Genomic DNA, 17147 nt, shown 5'->3' with positions numbered 1-17147 from the left:
TGGCTGTGAGCCACCGAATTCGAGTTATTAACAAAAAACTGCCCATGAAATGTATTTAAAAATACTTTCCAACTAAAATATTGATTCTAGCGAAAAAACGTATAGAACCTTTCTTGTAGGAAATATTATGTAGATTAATTCTGTCTAACATTATTTTTGGCTGTGAGCCACCGTTTTTGAGTTATCAACAAAAAACGGCCCAAATATCTATTTAAAAATACTTTCCAACTAAAAAATTGATCCTAGCGAAAAAAGTTATATAACCTTTCTTATAGGAAATTTTATGTAGATATTTTCTGTTTAACATAATTTTTTGCTGTGGGCCACCGTTTACGAGGTATTGACGAAAAACGGAGCATGTAATCGATTAAAAAAAACTTTCTTACTAAATTATCCATTTATATATTGATCCTATCGAAAAAACGTACATAACCTTTCTTGTAGGAAATTTTATATAGATATTTTCTGTTTAACATATTTTTTTGCTGTGGGCCACCGTTTACGAGTTATTTACGAAAAACTAAAAAATTGACTTTCAAGATCGAATGGCAGGGTACGGACCCCACCTCATGTCATGGCATTATTTTTCCATGGCTATTTAGACCCTCATCTTTCACTGGTAAAAATGACAGACTGCCTCAAGAACCTTTTTTGGAATTTTTTTTTTACCACTTTGTACCGTTCTGGCACGGTGAAGGACCCGGCCAAATGATCTGGCATAAATACTATGCGACTTCTGAGGAACTCTATTTTCACTTTTTAATAATTCCAGGTTGCCTCAAACACCTTTTTTGGGCCTCAAAAAATTAAATCTTTAAAAATTCATAGCTCGATAAAGCCCCGCTCCCCAGCTGCCAGACTTGCAGACCTGATGTTGGCTATGATCAGAGAAGCATCTGAGCACCTTTCCAGGTTGCCTCAAGGACCTACTCCAAAATCCTGCCAGCTCTCCGTCTAAAAGGAGTAATGTGATGTGAAGGTCAGACACACTTCTCCTTGAAAATGAAAATGAAAATGAAATATTTATTTTTCAAGTAGGCATATTAGGGATCATCCACATATTACGTCACACCAAATTTCAGGTTTTTGGACCCCTCCCCCCCCCTATGTCACGCTTTTTTGTATCCCTTTAACAGGGATTGTCACATTTAGTATGACCCCTCCCCCCCCCTTACACTGTGACGTAATATATGGATGACGCCTTACAATGCGCATATGAACGTCAAATAAAGCTACGCCGGCTCTAACCCTACGCCTCAGCCTCGAGAAGATTTCAGTCCCCCTCAGTTGGGAGGGGGTATCCACTATGGGACCGGCAAGAAACTCGGCGGGCAACTTCTTTTCAAAACATTACATCTTATAATTAACATGCATTAAATAACAACATACAATTTAACATGCAAAAGTATTCATCAAAGAATATGAACAGACTAGGTACTCTATGGAAATCAATTTCAATAAATTATATTATTGCTTAATAATACGTCGTTCTTCTTCAGAGAAAACATATCAAATTGTCATAGAAGAAAAAGATAATATGAATCTCAATATCATTAAATATGTAATTTACCTACACAACATAAAATATAAAATATTTGATGTGCTTTCTTATCTGAACTGTGTCCTCTATACATAATACAATTATTTTAATTGCTATTCGTTTTTTGTAGTTTCTGGTTCGGGCCATGCATGTTTGTCTGTCACAGAGAACCTCCTATAGAGTAGAAATCTTGTATATTTTGTGCGCGATACGAGTCGCCAGTGTTTGGGGTGCGAGGAGCGGGCGGGGAATGTGTTAAGCGCGCTGTGATTGGCCGTTTCAAGGACGGCGGGCAGTCGCGCCAGATGAAAAGGGACAGAAGTATGACTGTCCCTCTACTGACGCGTAAGTGGCCAATGTAAGTTGACCTATGCCGGCTCTGAATCTATATATATAAAAATGAAATGCGTTTGTTAATTACCTATAAACTCGAGAACGGCTGGACCGATTTACGTAATTTTGGTATTGAAATGTTTGTATTAGACCGCAGAAGGTTTAGGCAGTGTAAAAACACGTAAATATTGTGATGATAATTAGAAAACAGTGATTCTTTTTTCCCATACAAATTGTTCCTACCTGACAACTTGACAATGACGTGACGTTAATGACAGGTGCGTTCCAAACTTACATTAATGACGGATGCGTTCCAAACGCATTGTGATTTTATTAATTTATCTTGGCAAATAATGTGAAAATTAGTAATTATTCCGTTAAAGAAATAAGGAATGGCAAAATAATGTGAAAATTAGTAATTATTCCGTTAAAGAAATAATACTAAATCGGAACGCACACGTCTGTTACAGCTATTTTAAGTAGTCTATGAAGTTGTCATTGTCAAATTGCTTGCCAGATTTATAAATTTTCTCTAATAGCTGTAACAGACGGTTAGATTTGGTTCGGGCCGGACCGGTCGGATTTGGTCCGCGTGCTCTACAGACGGCCGGATATGGTTCGGAGCGAATTAAATCCGCTGTCCGACTCGAACCAAATCTGACAGTTTGTTACAGCTATTAATTTTATACTTCACAAAAGTAGTGATGAACCAGTACCATCGCAAATAAATAGTTACATTCGCTCCGTGCAAAACTTAGGCGAAGGAAACCGAAACGATCACAATCCTCAAGATCTCTACACACATGGCGATCGGTTGCTCGATTAGAGTGAGATAGAGCGATAGAGTGAGGCAATACATGTTTGTCCTTCTCTACCTATTGCTCCATCTCACTCTAATCGTGCAACAAGTAGTTGATTAGGTGGATGTCACACTGGCTCCGATTCGCATCGCACAACCGGAGCCATTGTATCATCCACCTTAATATGTAGCGGCCAGGTAATGCGGCTAAAAAATATTGCTTGAAATGAAATGAATGAGAATGAGCTGTCATAACAGAAAAAAAATCTGTTAGACGTTGTCAATTGCTGTGATTTGTGTTTTGAGATAAAATAAAAATAGTATATCATGGAGAATAGAGGTAAGGAGGACAATCTGTCGAAGTAGAACAGTCGCGAAAATGAGGCCTATTAATTGCAGTTACAAATCTCTCCGGTAGGAGCGCATGTCTCGCTCAATACTCAAAGGCCGGCAACAGACGAGTCTTAATTTTCATAATCTTAAAAAAAATTGTATGCAAACTGACACTGACAGATCTGTCAGTGTCAGTTTGAACTGTCAATTTGCATACAATTTTTTTTTAAGATTATGAATTTTTAAGACTGTCTGTTGCCGGGCAAAGACGTGACATGACATTAGACGTTCTTTACTCTAGACTGATTTCGTCAGACTGAGCAAATCAAGACGTAGTCCCGTGGTAGTGCGCTGGCTTCGTATGCGGATGTTCTCAGGTTCGATCCTGACAGCGATTTTTTTGTTTTTTGATTTTTTTTAGTATTTTAATTTTGTCAATACTAAACAAAATATGTTTGGATATTAAAAAAAAATTGAGGAAAAAATATCTGTAGAAAAAAATAATAAAGGTCTCATCAGGATTTGAACCCGGGACCTCTTGCTCTGTAGGCGGGGTCACTACCGAGAAGGCTAAAAGATTGTCAAACCGTTATGCACCTGCGATTGCAGCGCCACCTATCTTTTCTTTAATATGTGCACTTCTGATACATAAAGAGGTTGCTCCTTTATCTCTATTCTTCATGTAGTATATTTTTGTAGTTGGAATAAACTAGCTTAAATGGTGTATTTTAAATGAATGGTAAAAAAACTCCAAATTGATTTCAAAAGCAATTTAAAGTATTACAGTTAGTAACTAAAACAACGCAATAACCGGATGATTGCCACAAGAGGAAAAAGGTAAGTCATCTTATCTCTTCAATAGGTATGTGCATAGCCGGGCACCGTTAATCAAATATTTAACTTCGATAATCGTTAATCCGTTACTAAAAAAGTTAACTTCGTTAATCGTTAATGCGATACATTTCAACAAATTTAACGTAAGTTAAAGTTAATCGATAATCCGTTAACGCGTGACAAAAAAATATTTTTAGATTTTTACTGTAGGTATATATTTAGTTGTATCAGTAATCCACTATAATGTATTATATTACTGTAAAAGCCCGAATTACAGCAAGCCTATTGAACTCTAGGCTACATGTGGAAGGCAGTGATTGCCTGAGCTACTGCCAAGAACTGTGTCAGGAGAGCTGCAAGATCACAGCAGGCGGAAGCCGGGTAGAAGCTAGGGAAGAGAATGTGGTCGTAAATTGGGCTCGAATTTGCTGCCCTGTCACTAGAACCACAGTATAATCTAGAACAGTTGCCATGGTAAAACTTAGGATTCATCGAATCAACGTTGGTAAAAGCGAACCCATGTGAACAACAATTCTTTAGGTAATATTTGGGCTTTTGGCGATCAAAATCGGTAAAAGCTGGGATTTACCGGTTAAATCCTAGGATTTTCCGTACTTCGGACTTTTACAGTAGCGTGTTTTTCGCGGCGCTGTCCTGCTAAATTAACGATTAACGGACTCGGAGAAATTTAACGGAAGTTAACGAGTCCGTTAACATTTTTTAGAGTTAACTTAAAAGTTAATCCGTTAATCGAAATGTTAACTTCGTTAATTAACGGATTAACGAGTTAATGCCCAGCTATGGGTATGTGTATATTAAATAGGTACGCTATAATGTAATTAATGATGTAGCTACTTAATTGTGTCAAGTAAAAATGGTCACTTCTTTGCCTTGCCCCATGTTTTGCGCCTCCAAGTATAAGGCGATACGAAGTATGCCGGGCAGCTAGTAAATTATAAATATGACTTATTTGTGGAATGTAATGCCGTCTGTTTTTAAATTTGAGCTTCTTGTTACCTTTCCACACCATTTCACACTACAGGTGGACATCTTTAAGGCATCAAAATACCCTTTTCCAATTTTTTTGTGCGAAAAACACGCGCTGCTTTCGGGTCTGTTACTTGGTCGATACTGATCGGGCACGGCGAGCGCCCGCGCTTATATCAGTGCAAATACTAGGAAGGCTGGCCACTGCGAGTCGTCTTGTAATAGATGTCTATAGGGGTTGGTCTGTGTTGTCTGTCAAATAGTCCTCGACTCTGTAATAAGCCTTTAACATCAATGATTTTTTTAAGTAGTTCTTAAGAGCTGGGAGGGGTAATCTCAAAGCAGTGTCAGGTAACTTATTATAAAAATGAATGCATTGCCCAACAAATGACTTCTGTACTTTACGGACACGAAACTTCTTTATGGCAAGCTTATTTTTGTTTCTAGTGTTATAATTATGATTATGACACACATACCCGTTTTGACTTAAGTAAAGTTCTATTCGTCGAGTAGAGTTAGTGACACCCAAAAAGGGACTGTGCTCTCTCAAAAAAGGTGGCATACTAATACTTAAACTTTGCAACCGCTTGTAGTTGTCAATGCTGTTATGGAGGTTAGATACCTTTTTGCAGATTTAATTTGGTATTTTTTAGGCTTCGCAATAAATTTGGCGTGTCATTCCGCCGGCCATTAATGTCGTAATGGCCGTTAAATACCTACTTTTTAGTGTTCCGTTATCAATAACGACGCTGTAAGTTTTGGCCGAATAAGGTCGCCTCATAAAGACATTATTATGTCTCATTCCTCAAGTACGGTGCCCATCATGTGGCCTCAATTTTTTAGGACTTCCCGATTTTAGGAATGGAATTTGCTTATGTCTCCCGTATTATACGAATACTGCAATGTCTCGAATTTTCAGTGGGAAATAATATAAAACATGTTTCATACCTAAAAACTACAGTTTTAGCCGAAGTACATCCAACCATGTTTCTAAAAATATAAAATTTAGATGAAAACCCCGACCGCGACATAGTGGACCGATTTTCATGGCTAAGAACACTCCCGACTAAATCAGCTTTCAACCAAAAAAAAAATCTAAATCAAAATCAAACAATTAGCTTTAAAATATTCAATAATGTATAAGTACTAACGTTTATGGGCCATTTGTGGTCTGTGATAATAAATAAATTAAATTAATTATTAAATCGGTTCGTCCGTTCAGGAGCTACGATGCCACAGACAGACAGACACGTCAAACTTATAACACCCCGTCGTTTTTGCGTCGGGGGTTAATAAAATGACTCTTTTTTTTTATCCCAATTATATCCCTGTCGAACAGGCGACAAACGGCGAAGTGTATCAGGCGACGATTGTCACTATTGTGAAATAGGCCACAGGTCGCTCTGATTGGTTTGCCTGTAAAATCAAGAAATCTATACGAGAATTAACTAACTAGCAATTAAAATGTGATTGGCAATGTTTTTTTGAAGGCTGCAGTAATACGACCTACTTTTATTTGCAAAGATCACGGTGAAAGGTGAAAGTCTATGCGTTACTTTTTTCAGGTAACAGCGTATAGGTGCAATGAGCAAAGCATTGGCTGTCTGATAATGGCGCGTTAAAATATAGCTCGTGGTCTCATGGTTTAACCCACATATTTATGTCATATATACCATAGATCAAGCAAACGTATCTACTTAGCGTGTCAAATGAACTCAGTGAAATCCACTGAGTTGTCCGTCTTTACTCGCAGCTTTCGGGCGTCAATTTTTGTAAGTTGAAGTCAACCAAAACATAAAAAATTCCTCGTTACGTGATATTCAATTGCAACAACACAAAAATTATGAACAATCAAGTAAAATTACAGACAAGAATCAACTTCAGTACAAAATTTGACACGCTCGGCCCCTACACAAATATATGAATTTGTTTCTTCTATCTAAATTAAGTTCTGTGGTTTAACCCTTCGTCTGTGTTTGATAAGGATCCTAACATAAGGCGTTGGACTTCAAAATTATATATCAAAGTTAATTGTTTTATGACATTTTTTTGACAGACACAGACGAAGGGTTAACCCACTTCGATTTCAAGGCATAAATGGCTTATGCCTTAACGGTTGAACTTTTTTGGAAAATTAATATTTTGGTTGAAATACTTCACAAATTTCACAATTTTGGCCTTGTCATCAAGCGAGGACCCGGCGGCCTGCGCTTGATGTATAGTTTCGCGCGTGAGAACGCAAGTTATGCTAAACGGCCTGATAAGGAGATCTTGCAAAAATAAGGAAAAATATTACAATTATTTGCTATAATTTTTGATTAATATATATGATAAAGGTTAATGGTATCGTCGCTCAGCCATAAGGTTATCTGATCTTTTTTGCGTCGAGTCTTATCTTAGCCCTTAGTTCTTATCTGACTCGTTATTGGTGTTTTTCTTTAAATAATATCCACATCCAGGCAGTGCCCTCGGTAACCTTCGCCGCCGGTACGTTCAGATGTTTGTGGGACAGCGACACGCAAGCTGCATATGCTTTATGCTCCTGTGAGCTTGAAAGTCTAAAATGTTTGCGACATTTTTTATAATCACTAGAATTAGTTAACGTTAAATATTGAACATAAATAATGTAACAAGTATTTGTAATTGTGTGTAGTATGTGTAATGTAATAATGTAGCTGGAGAGCTATGGAGGTGGTTAATCTTGTTGAATGCAAAATTATCGCTTTAAAATCCCCAACACAGCATGAAAAATACATGAATGCTTGTTTTAGTTTTCTCAAATATTTATTTCAAATAGAAAAGACATTCTCGCGGTCGAGGTTAAAAATGCAGGCAGAAGTCATTACTAACCGAACGAATTGTGTATTAATTACTTCATCGCAACTGTTAAAATAGCGAAATGCAGACGATATCATTGCAATTACATTTTTCTCCGTATTACAAAGTAACGTTCAAGAGAAACATCTTGAAGTGGTCAGTACAGTTCCCATCAGACATATCTGAGCGGCCGAGGCGCGCAGGTATATCTGAAATTCTGAATACGCCTTATCGTTTTGATATTTATGGGCACCTTTGCCGCTCGGATATATCTGGAGTCGACTGTACAGGGGTAAATAGTTCCACGCATACTCGTAGCCCAGTCAATTGATTCCCAACGGTGGGTGTTATCGCCGCTTATCTTTCCGGTGATAATTTGCGTCGTGTCTACTTTATTTGGCCACGCTTGGACGGTTTCTTGTGCGGAAACATTCCTGAGTGATTTGATTCGTTTTTGTGAAATCACAGATTTAAGGTTATTTTAAACTAATATTTGTCAGTGAAATCACAGATTTAGGGCCAGTTGCACCAAACCACCTGTAAATGTAGGCTCTGTTCGTAAAATTTTACCGATTACGTGGGGGACTTAACGATTTGTTAATAAATTGCGTTGCACCAACCCAAAAATTACTGAACGTAACCGCTAACTGTGATGCCAGGTCGTGAATGAAATCCTACCAACATTTTTATGGTAGAATTGATTTTTCATATAGCAACCCAATCATATAAATGTCAAAATCTTTATTTAAAAAAAAACTTAGGCGCAAACTAAACTTTCTTTGCAGCTCTTATCGAAATATTTAACAATTTACACCACTTATGTACACTTGTGTTCGTGGTTATCTTTAATGTATATTCATGACGCATGAAAAGGACGCATCTCTACGACTTTCAAGTGGCTATTTCCAACCTAAAAGCCTTTGTAACAAGGAATGAAGGAACCAATTACCAGGCAAGTTTTCTCATGAGTATTATAATAATTATAGGTAGCTTATTACAGACCTCTTACCCAAATGTATAGCCTTTATTCCGTGAACTAGCTATGAAACAAATTAGCATACTTTTGGTGCAGTACTAGGTAAGTTCAATGTCATACACAGCACACAGCCTATGGCAAAATTTCCAATAAGATTAATGACAAAACTGTTTGTAGTAGCAGACATTTAAGTTTATTTTTGTACTTTTACTTAAATTTTGTTGTGTTTGAAAAGGATTATTAAGTACTAAATATAATAAATAATAAGTTACATGTTGCTTTCTTTTCAGAGTTGATTTACACCATTTGATATGGACTACAAGATGAAAGTTCTACAAGTGAATCTGTTCTAGAAATCAACAAATTATACTATGAAATTAACTGGAAGTCTGGAAGAAACTTGTAGAAAATAAAGTTTTACAAATTATTATCATCAGAATTTCAATTTTGTTAATAAAATATATTTTTGTTACTTTATGTGCCAAATGACTATACAGTCTCCACTAATAGACCCCAACCCATTAAAAATTGTGGTTATAAAATTGGAAATTGAATGCTTATTCTAAAGACCACATTTTCACTGCAATATGTTTGCGGCTGGCATCTATTGGGATCAATGCATTTATTCACATGTTAGAGAACAGCACCGATAGTTTAAATGTGGCCGGCAGACACATTTTTTCCAGAGTATGTAAGTTTTCTATGTAATCAAGTGTTTACATAATTATATTATTGTCTGAGTAACCCACAACACAAGCATTATTAAGCTATCATGGAACTCAGTCAATCTGTGTAAAAATAAAGTCCTACCTATAATAATAGGGTTCAGATGGAACTGTAATAATCTTAAGAACTGTATACTAACATGAGTGCAATAAATAAATTGAAATTGATATTTCTTTCTTTCTAACTTATCTAGTGTGTCAGTTTATGATAATTAGTACTTTATTCATGAACTCTTAAATCTACTGAACTTGCATATAATATTTTTATCAATAATCTCAAGGAATATTTATTAAACGAAGCTTTCTATTCAATAGAAGAATTTTTGAATAAGAATAATTGTATATGATTGTTATAAAATTGTTATACCTATAGCTACTAAGATGGATGTAATTGTAATTTTTGTAAATATGTATTGACATGTAACTTTCGTTATGAAGAAATAAATTGAAATTGAAATTGAACAATACAGGATTTTATCTACCTTCCTGTATAGTCATTGTTTCCCACTATACTCTTATTATAACTATCTGCTTATTCAAGTTATAATTTCCTTTTTTTGAAGTGTGGATAAATTACCCATGAAATTACTGTTGTTTTAATTTCACATAGGTATATTTCTTCTTTCCAGAATAGTAAGTAAAGTTTCCAGATTAGCATGACACAACTAGAAATTATTTTGCCTATATATACTGCTACTGAAAAGTCTGATAACGCTCTGACATGCCACAATATTCATAAGCCCACCCTCAACAGTATGCTGAAAAATAAGTACAGAACTATATGTGCCTACTTATGAAATCTTAGACTGGTTTATTTTAGAAATGTTCAGCTGCATCATTTATATCACAGCAACACAAATTATGAAATACAATTTGAGGATTTTTAGTAGTAGGTAATAATACTTTAAAATGGTTAGAACATTTTGGTGTCAAGAATTTATCCCTGACCGACATGAAAAATTTAGGTATAAGTAAAGTGAATTTCAAGCAGATACTTACTATGTTTGCATTACTATTTAGGATATAAAATCTGTATTGCTTTCATGTTGGTTAGCTTTATGTATTTAATTAGCTGAAATACATGCTTGATTGTCAACTTTGCCTTTGCACTAGTCAAACTCAAGATTGCATCTCTCTGTCCGGAGTGTTTACGAATAGTATGAATTCACGTTCATCCCACTGTTTTACTAAAAGCCTACACTATTTATGCTGGTAGAAACAAATAAATTCTCATTCCTATGCCACTGGCATAAGTCAACTTCGCTGTGTCACTGACATAGGAGGAGGATTATTTTGGTCTCAAACTTTGCGACGCCAGCACTGAACATGTTAAATGTAAATAATTTAAGTTGACTACTGCAAAGTTTTTGCATTATAGGTTTATGAAAAAGTTATAAAAGGAGAAATAAAACACAGATAAGTAGGTATGAACAGAAGTATTATAATAACATTTTCTTTACATTTTTTCACTGATATCTTGCCTATGCTGTTGCCTAAAAGTTGTGTAGATTGTCCCAACACATTTGCTTCACACTAAAATACTTCATTTCGTATGTCTCATAGACGTGTATAGTTTAAAACGAAAGTTGATTCCTGTCGCGAGATACGATTTTGAAGGTCGGATTTTATACAATGTTTGTCGTTATTCTCGCCCTGATTTCGGATGTCATAATGGATCCACAACTTTTTCCAGGATAATTATTATTTTATTTGTGATTCAAAATATACCAAGACCCTTTTAAAGACTGTATTGTCGACAAATAGTTTTCATTATTTGCTGTCGAATTTTGATCTCATAGGACGCACTTGTGAATTTCTTACAGCATCGATCGATTATATATTCAACTGAAGCTCATTCTGCACTCGATCTAAATATAAACACACACATTTATTAACAAAATAAATTAAATTAAAGGTGTTTACAAACACAAATCGTCGCGCAATTAAAATAACCTTAAAACCACTCTGGTGTGTCACTGTCACTTTTTTATGTTTAGTTACTTCCACATTTTTACTGTTTTAAACGTTTTATAAGTATTTTACGTTGCTAATAGCTCAAATTATTTTAAAATAAGCATAAACTCGTGAAATACGGGACAAATTCAAAACATTGGCCGCCATTTTGGTTCCTAGATTTACCTAATACGAGCCGTTAACCGGTGCTCTGGCACCGGTTAAATGAATCGTAACCCTTTTACTGACGGATGGCATGGTGCAACGCAAATATGGACTTAACGGTCGTCGGAGCCATCTTTAACGATGAAGGGGGCGTCAAAGTGTGCTGGTGCAACCGGCCCTTAAAGTTATTTTGACTTAATTTTTGTCAAATATTTTATCTATGAATGATAAGCGAGATAGACTTTAAATCAACTCCATTAAACGTTGGCTAAAGTTATCAAACGGATAAAAATCGTTTGTCCCTTTACGAAGTATTGGTATGACGGAAAGGCCCTTCCCGAAAGGGACAAACGATGCTTATCGGCTTGTTAACTTTAGTGAACGTTTATGATTATGAATAAGGGTCAAATATTTTAAAATAAAATCGCATGATTTCTTTCAAAGTTAAAAACGGAGCATACACGTAATATTCAACCATACTGGCACGGGTAACACAGTTTACCTCGAAGGCTATAGTCTTTGATTTTGCTCATAAAATGATAATAAAGTTATAGCCACTTATAGCCTGTGACGTAAATTCACAAACCTTAAACTATTGAATTGTGCAATGGAGGTCAAACGAATATCAATGAGAATCAACATAACATACAATATATTATGTGGGACCTTCGAAGCCATTGTTTTTTTTAAGTTCTATCTTTACAAATATCGCGTAATACATATCTCTATCTAATGGTATCGGCGTCATAAACGATGACCAATTTTTCACAGTTTACTTATGTAACAAATCACAAAAAATGTATTCCTATATTTTAAGTAAAAAATATATCAAATAAACAGGTAGAGCTTCCAAAAAAAGTTCTTTTGAAATTATGTCTATAGGTACTATCTAAAAATAACAATATGCTATCGATTCGCAGCAATAAACTTACTTGTTTCCTTCAGTGGGCGGGCGAGCGTCGACTCAGCATTTGTATGTGCTTACATTTTTTGAAATGCACTCCGCAATCTTGTGCAATATGTCCCAATTTGTGCGTGCACGCCTTACACTAAGTTCTTCAACCGTAGTCATGCCAAATATTAACGAACAACTGTTTCGCTCATAAAATGATAATAAAGTTATAGCCACTTATAGCCTGTGACGTAAATTCACAAACCTTAAACTATTGAATTGTGCAATGGAGGTCAAACGAATATCAATGAGAATCAACATAACATACAATATATTATGTGGGACCTTCGAAGCCATTGTTTTTTTTAAGTTCTATCTTTACAAATATCGCGTAATACATATCTCTATCTAATGGTATCGGCGTCATAAACGATGACCAATTTTTCACAGTTTACTTATGTAACAAATCACAAAAAATGTATTCCTGTATTTTAAGTAAAAAATATATCAAATAAACAGGGTGGCTAGCCGAATGGCACAATCGCTCACGAAACGCTCACGAAACGAAGCGCTAGTAGATATCTATCTCTATCGCGCTTGCGTATTGGCGCGACAGAGCCAGCGGCGTATCGCTTTCGTTTGGCGTCGGAGAAATGCCATTCGGCTACGGGGCCAGGTAGAGCTTCCAAAAAAAGTTCTTTTGAAATTATGTCTATAGGTACTATCTAAAAATAACAATATGCTATCGATTCGCAGCAATAAACTTACTTGTTTCCTTCAGTGGGCGGGCGAGCGTCGACTCAGCATTTGTATGTGCTTACATTTTTTGAAATGCACTCCGCAATCTTGTGCAATATGTCCCAATTTGTGCGTGCACGCCTTACACTAAGTTCTTCAACCGTAGTCATGCCAAATATTAACGAACAACTGTTTCACCAGGACCATCGACCCAAAGCCGTGCAACCCGCGCACCCTGCAGAAGCCGAAGCGCGGCGGCGGCTACCCGAAGGTGTTCCTCGGCGGGCTGCCCTCCAACATCACGGAGACCGACCTGCGCGTGTTCTTCGGCCGCTACGGCAAGGTCATGGAGGTTGTCATCATGTACGACCAGGAGAAGAAGAAGTCCAGAGGTAACATTACTCCATTTCAAATACGAAGGCCCGATAGCACTTGAGTCGGCAATTAAGTGTACCCCAAGGTGTTCCTCGGCGGGCTACCCTCCAACATCACGGAGACCGACCTGCGCGTGTTCTTCGGGCGCTACGGCAAGGTCATGGAGGTCGTCATCATGTACGACCAGGAGAAGAAGAAGTCCAGAGGTAACATTACTCCATTTCAAATATGAAGGCCCGATAGCACTTTAGACACTCATTAGGCGTACCCCTAGGTGTTCCTCGGCGGGCTACCCTCTAACATCACCGAGACCGCTACGGGCGCTACGGCAAGGTCACGGAGGTCGTCATCATGTACGACCAGGAGGTCCAAAGGTGACGTTACCCCATTTCAAATACGAAGGCCCGATAGCACTTGAGCCGGTCATTAAGCGTACCCCCTAGGTGTTTCTCGGGTTGCCCTCCAACATCACCGAGACCGACCTGCGCGTGTTCTTCGGGCGCTACGGCAAGGTCATGGAGGTCGTCATCATGTACGACCAGGGGCCTATTGCATAACAATTTACAACTCATATTACAAGCGGTAGTCCCCCTCTAATTCATTTGATAGCACTTGAGCCGGTCATTAAGCGTACCCCCTAGGTGTTTCTCGGGTTGCCCTCCAACATCACCGAGACCGACCTGCGCGTGTTCTTCGAGCGCTACGGCAAGGTCATGGAGGTCGTCATCATGTACGACCAGGGGCCTATTGCATAACAATTTACAACTCATATTACAAGCGGTAGTCCCCCTCTAATTCATTTTATAAGAAAGAGAGTTCCGCTTGTAATACAAGTTGTAAATTGTTATGCAATAGGCCCCTGGAGATGAAGTCCAGAGGTAACGTTCACACTGATTCTCCATTTCAAATACGAAGGCCCGATAACGAGGGCGTACCCCAAGTTGTTCCTCGGCTTGCCCTCCGACATCACCGAGACCGACCTGCGCGTGTTTTTCGGGCGCTACGGAAAAGTCATGGAGGTCATTATGTACAACCAGGAGAAGAAATCCAGAGGTAACGTTCACATTGATACTCCATAGTGGTATTGTTTTTTTTTAATTTAAGATTGCCTGTGTAATGTGTTTTGTAGTATTTGAATGAAATAAATGTTTAAGTTACAAACATAACTTTCCAACACCACGTGTTAATCAAGCGTTATGACGTGCGCAATAAAAATTATCAACAAAAATACAGATATGAATTATTGCTGATAACTGCGGGAATGTCCTGTTGCATCAACTAATCATCAGAAAGTGTTACAAATACTTATTGGCTGGACTAACTAAGGCAGGGATCGTCATGATGACTAATATAAACTAATAAAATAATGTATTATACTCCAATTGCTAATTCGAGTCCAAAAAAACTACGACAGATACGTCAATGTCACAGCTGTCAATGTCACTTATGTCACTGTCAAAATACTTTACAGGTTTCGCCAACCCTCTACATTTTTTATTTGGCACGTAAGAAATCCAAGAATACTTGATGATAAAATTGTGAAGAAAATTCGTTTTAGTTTTTTTGTTTTAATTCTCATACGTCAAATTAGTTCCACCGGTCGCCACTAATGATAAATGTTGGTAATTCACATTATATTACATATAATAATAAAACTTAAACCAGACAAATGTATGCACTAAAGCTGCCCTATCTCAGTCAGGTGCAATTTTCGCCAATGTTTATTAAATTAGTCATTGGAGTCTAACAACCCATTACCAATATTAGAATGTTATTGCTGAAGGGTAGCACCTGAACTGGCTCTCAGAATGGCGCGTGGCGAAGTCAGGGGCTCACGAAAGGTATTTCCTTAGCGTATTGAACGAGTGCCCAATGTATCTCTGAGACTCCTCAGGAGATTTGGAACCATAAATTGAAGAACATTACTCAAACTTACTTACATACTCTCTTTAAGGTAAAACAATAGATCATTACATGTGCCATTTTTTATCTAAAAGGTTCATAAGTGTCGGTTGTCAATAAAGCGCTACTTGCATATTAACGTCTGTCTATCATATATCAGAGATGTAGTCTGTATATCTGTGTATCATACATAATAATAAATTCAAATACAGTTTGACAGACCATGGTGTCATGGCCGCTTCCAAAACAATGGCGGCCGTGGCAACCATAAAGCCCACTATACACTATTTCGCTGATTAGCTAATTGTAAAATATATGTATAAAAAATTGATCACAATATCTATATCATCAATAGTTTGTTCTATACCGCAAAATATAGCACCAAATGTTATTGATACCTGAAGTGATACAAGCGCAATACCAACTTTACAACTAAAAATCACGGAAAAAAAGAAAAAAAATCGAGCGTCCTAGTATTTATGTAAATAATAAAAGACTATTAAATATATAAATCAAAGGATTGAAATAAATAATAAATAATTTATCTTAGCGTGTGTTTTTATAAAAAAGGATTATACTATTTTACAAACATTTTATTGCAGTGGCAACATCGTAGTAGTTTTTTTGGACTCGAATTAGCAATTGGAGTATAGATACTTAATCCACATCCAGGCAGTGCCCTCGGTAATCTTCGCCGTCGGTACGTTCAGATGTTTGTGGGACAGCGACACGCAAGCTGCATATGCTTTATGCTCCTGTGAGCTTGAAAGTCTAAAATGTTTTGCGACATTGTATACAAAAATGCCCATATATTTTGTCCGGTTCCCCTTGTTTTGGCATAATTTTACAATCTAGAATTCTTTTTGGCATAATCTATATTGGCATAATTCACCTTTCGCATAATCTGTTATGGCATAGTATAGTTACGCATAATTTGTCTAGGCATATTTTTGTTTGTCCGAATATATTTCATGCATAAAGGTTATTCGCCGAATGGTTTTTATGCATAAATTATTTCTGCATAACATGGTGTAGTGGAAATTTACTACGCAGAATTTTTATCATAGGTAATACTACTATATTAATGTTGCAGTTCTAACCTAACCTAACCGAAATTCTTGACAAAATGTTTTATTTGTTGAGGTCGCAGTTCTAACCTAACCAAACCGACTCTCTTAACAGCATTTAGTATGGGTGGATATTCTGATTTTAAGAAATATGCCAAATACAATTATGCGAATTAATTTTATTCATAAAAACAATCGGCGTAAACAGAATTATGCGAACTTATTTTCGGACAATGTGTTATTCGTATTATTTTCGATTATGACAAATAAGTTTTCTGCCAAATTAACATTCGGCGAAAATCGATTATGCGAAGTCTGTTATGCGAAAATCGTTTCGGACAATTAAAGTTATGCCAAATAGAGGGAACCCATTTTGTCCCGGCCTTCATAAGAAACCAGCCGGCGTATCATGCTGCCAATTTTATCACTTATCCACGTGGATAAGACATCTGTCACTCTCACACTGACATACTTACTAAAGCGTGACGGATGCTTTATCCACGTGGATAAGTGATAAAAATGGCAGCATGATACGCCGGCAGCAATATCTCAGCAGCCTAACTTCAGAGATTTACAGTCATATGTTTTTGCGACACGTCTGTTATTGGCCTCCAAGTTTCCTCACTATGTTTTCTTTCTTTCTTGGTGTTAATATTTGGTATAATTTATGAGATGATGGACAATAGAGAAGTATGGAAGAAGAAGACATGC

The 17147-nt window shown here is 36.9% G+C and overlaps 1 protein-coding gene and 1 long non-coding RNA gene across 8 annotated transcripts in view; one reads left to right on the top strand and one right to left on the bottom strand.

Moving 5' to 3' along the window:
- The window catches only part of LOC125233784 (trithorax group protein osa-like), an 84503-nt gene that overhangs the window by 27480 nt on the left and 39876 nt on the right, over positions 1-17147 (top strand). For 6 of the 7 annotated variants that reach the window (XM_048139885.1, XM_048139880.1, XM_048139879.1 and 3 more), the window contains exon 3: positions 13294-13484. In XM_048139885.1, coding sequence (XP_047995842.1) covers positions 13294-13484 — 191 coding nt within the window. Of the gene's footprint in view, positions 1-13293; positions 13485-13524; positions 13674-17147 lie in introns of those variants that run through there. The other variant, XM_048139884.1, reaches the window with a different exon arrangement.
- Positions 10766-11645, bottom strand: LOC125233786. The gene is made up of 2 exons (XR_007177885.1): positions 11298-11645; positions 10766-11212 (listed from the first exon to the last, which is right to left on the bottom strand). It is a non-coding gene; the product is annotated as an uncharacterized LOC125233786 (long non-coding RNA).

Source organism: Leguminivora glycinivorella, chromosome 15 (genome assembly GCF_023078275.1).
Source record: "Leguminivora glycinivorella isolate SPB_JAAS2020 chromosome 15, LegGlyc_1.1, whole genome shotgun sequence".
Taxonomy (NCBI): Eukaryota; Metazoa; Arthropoda; class Insecta; order Lepidoptera; family Tortricidae; genus Leguminivora; species Leguminivora glycinivorella.
Note: the sequence above shows the minus strand (reverse complement) of the source record. Positions and strands in the feature narration are given on the sequence as shown.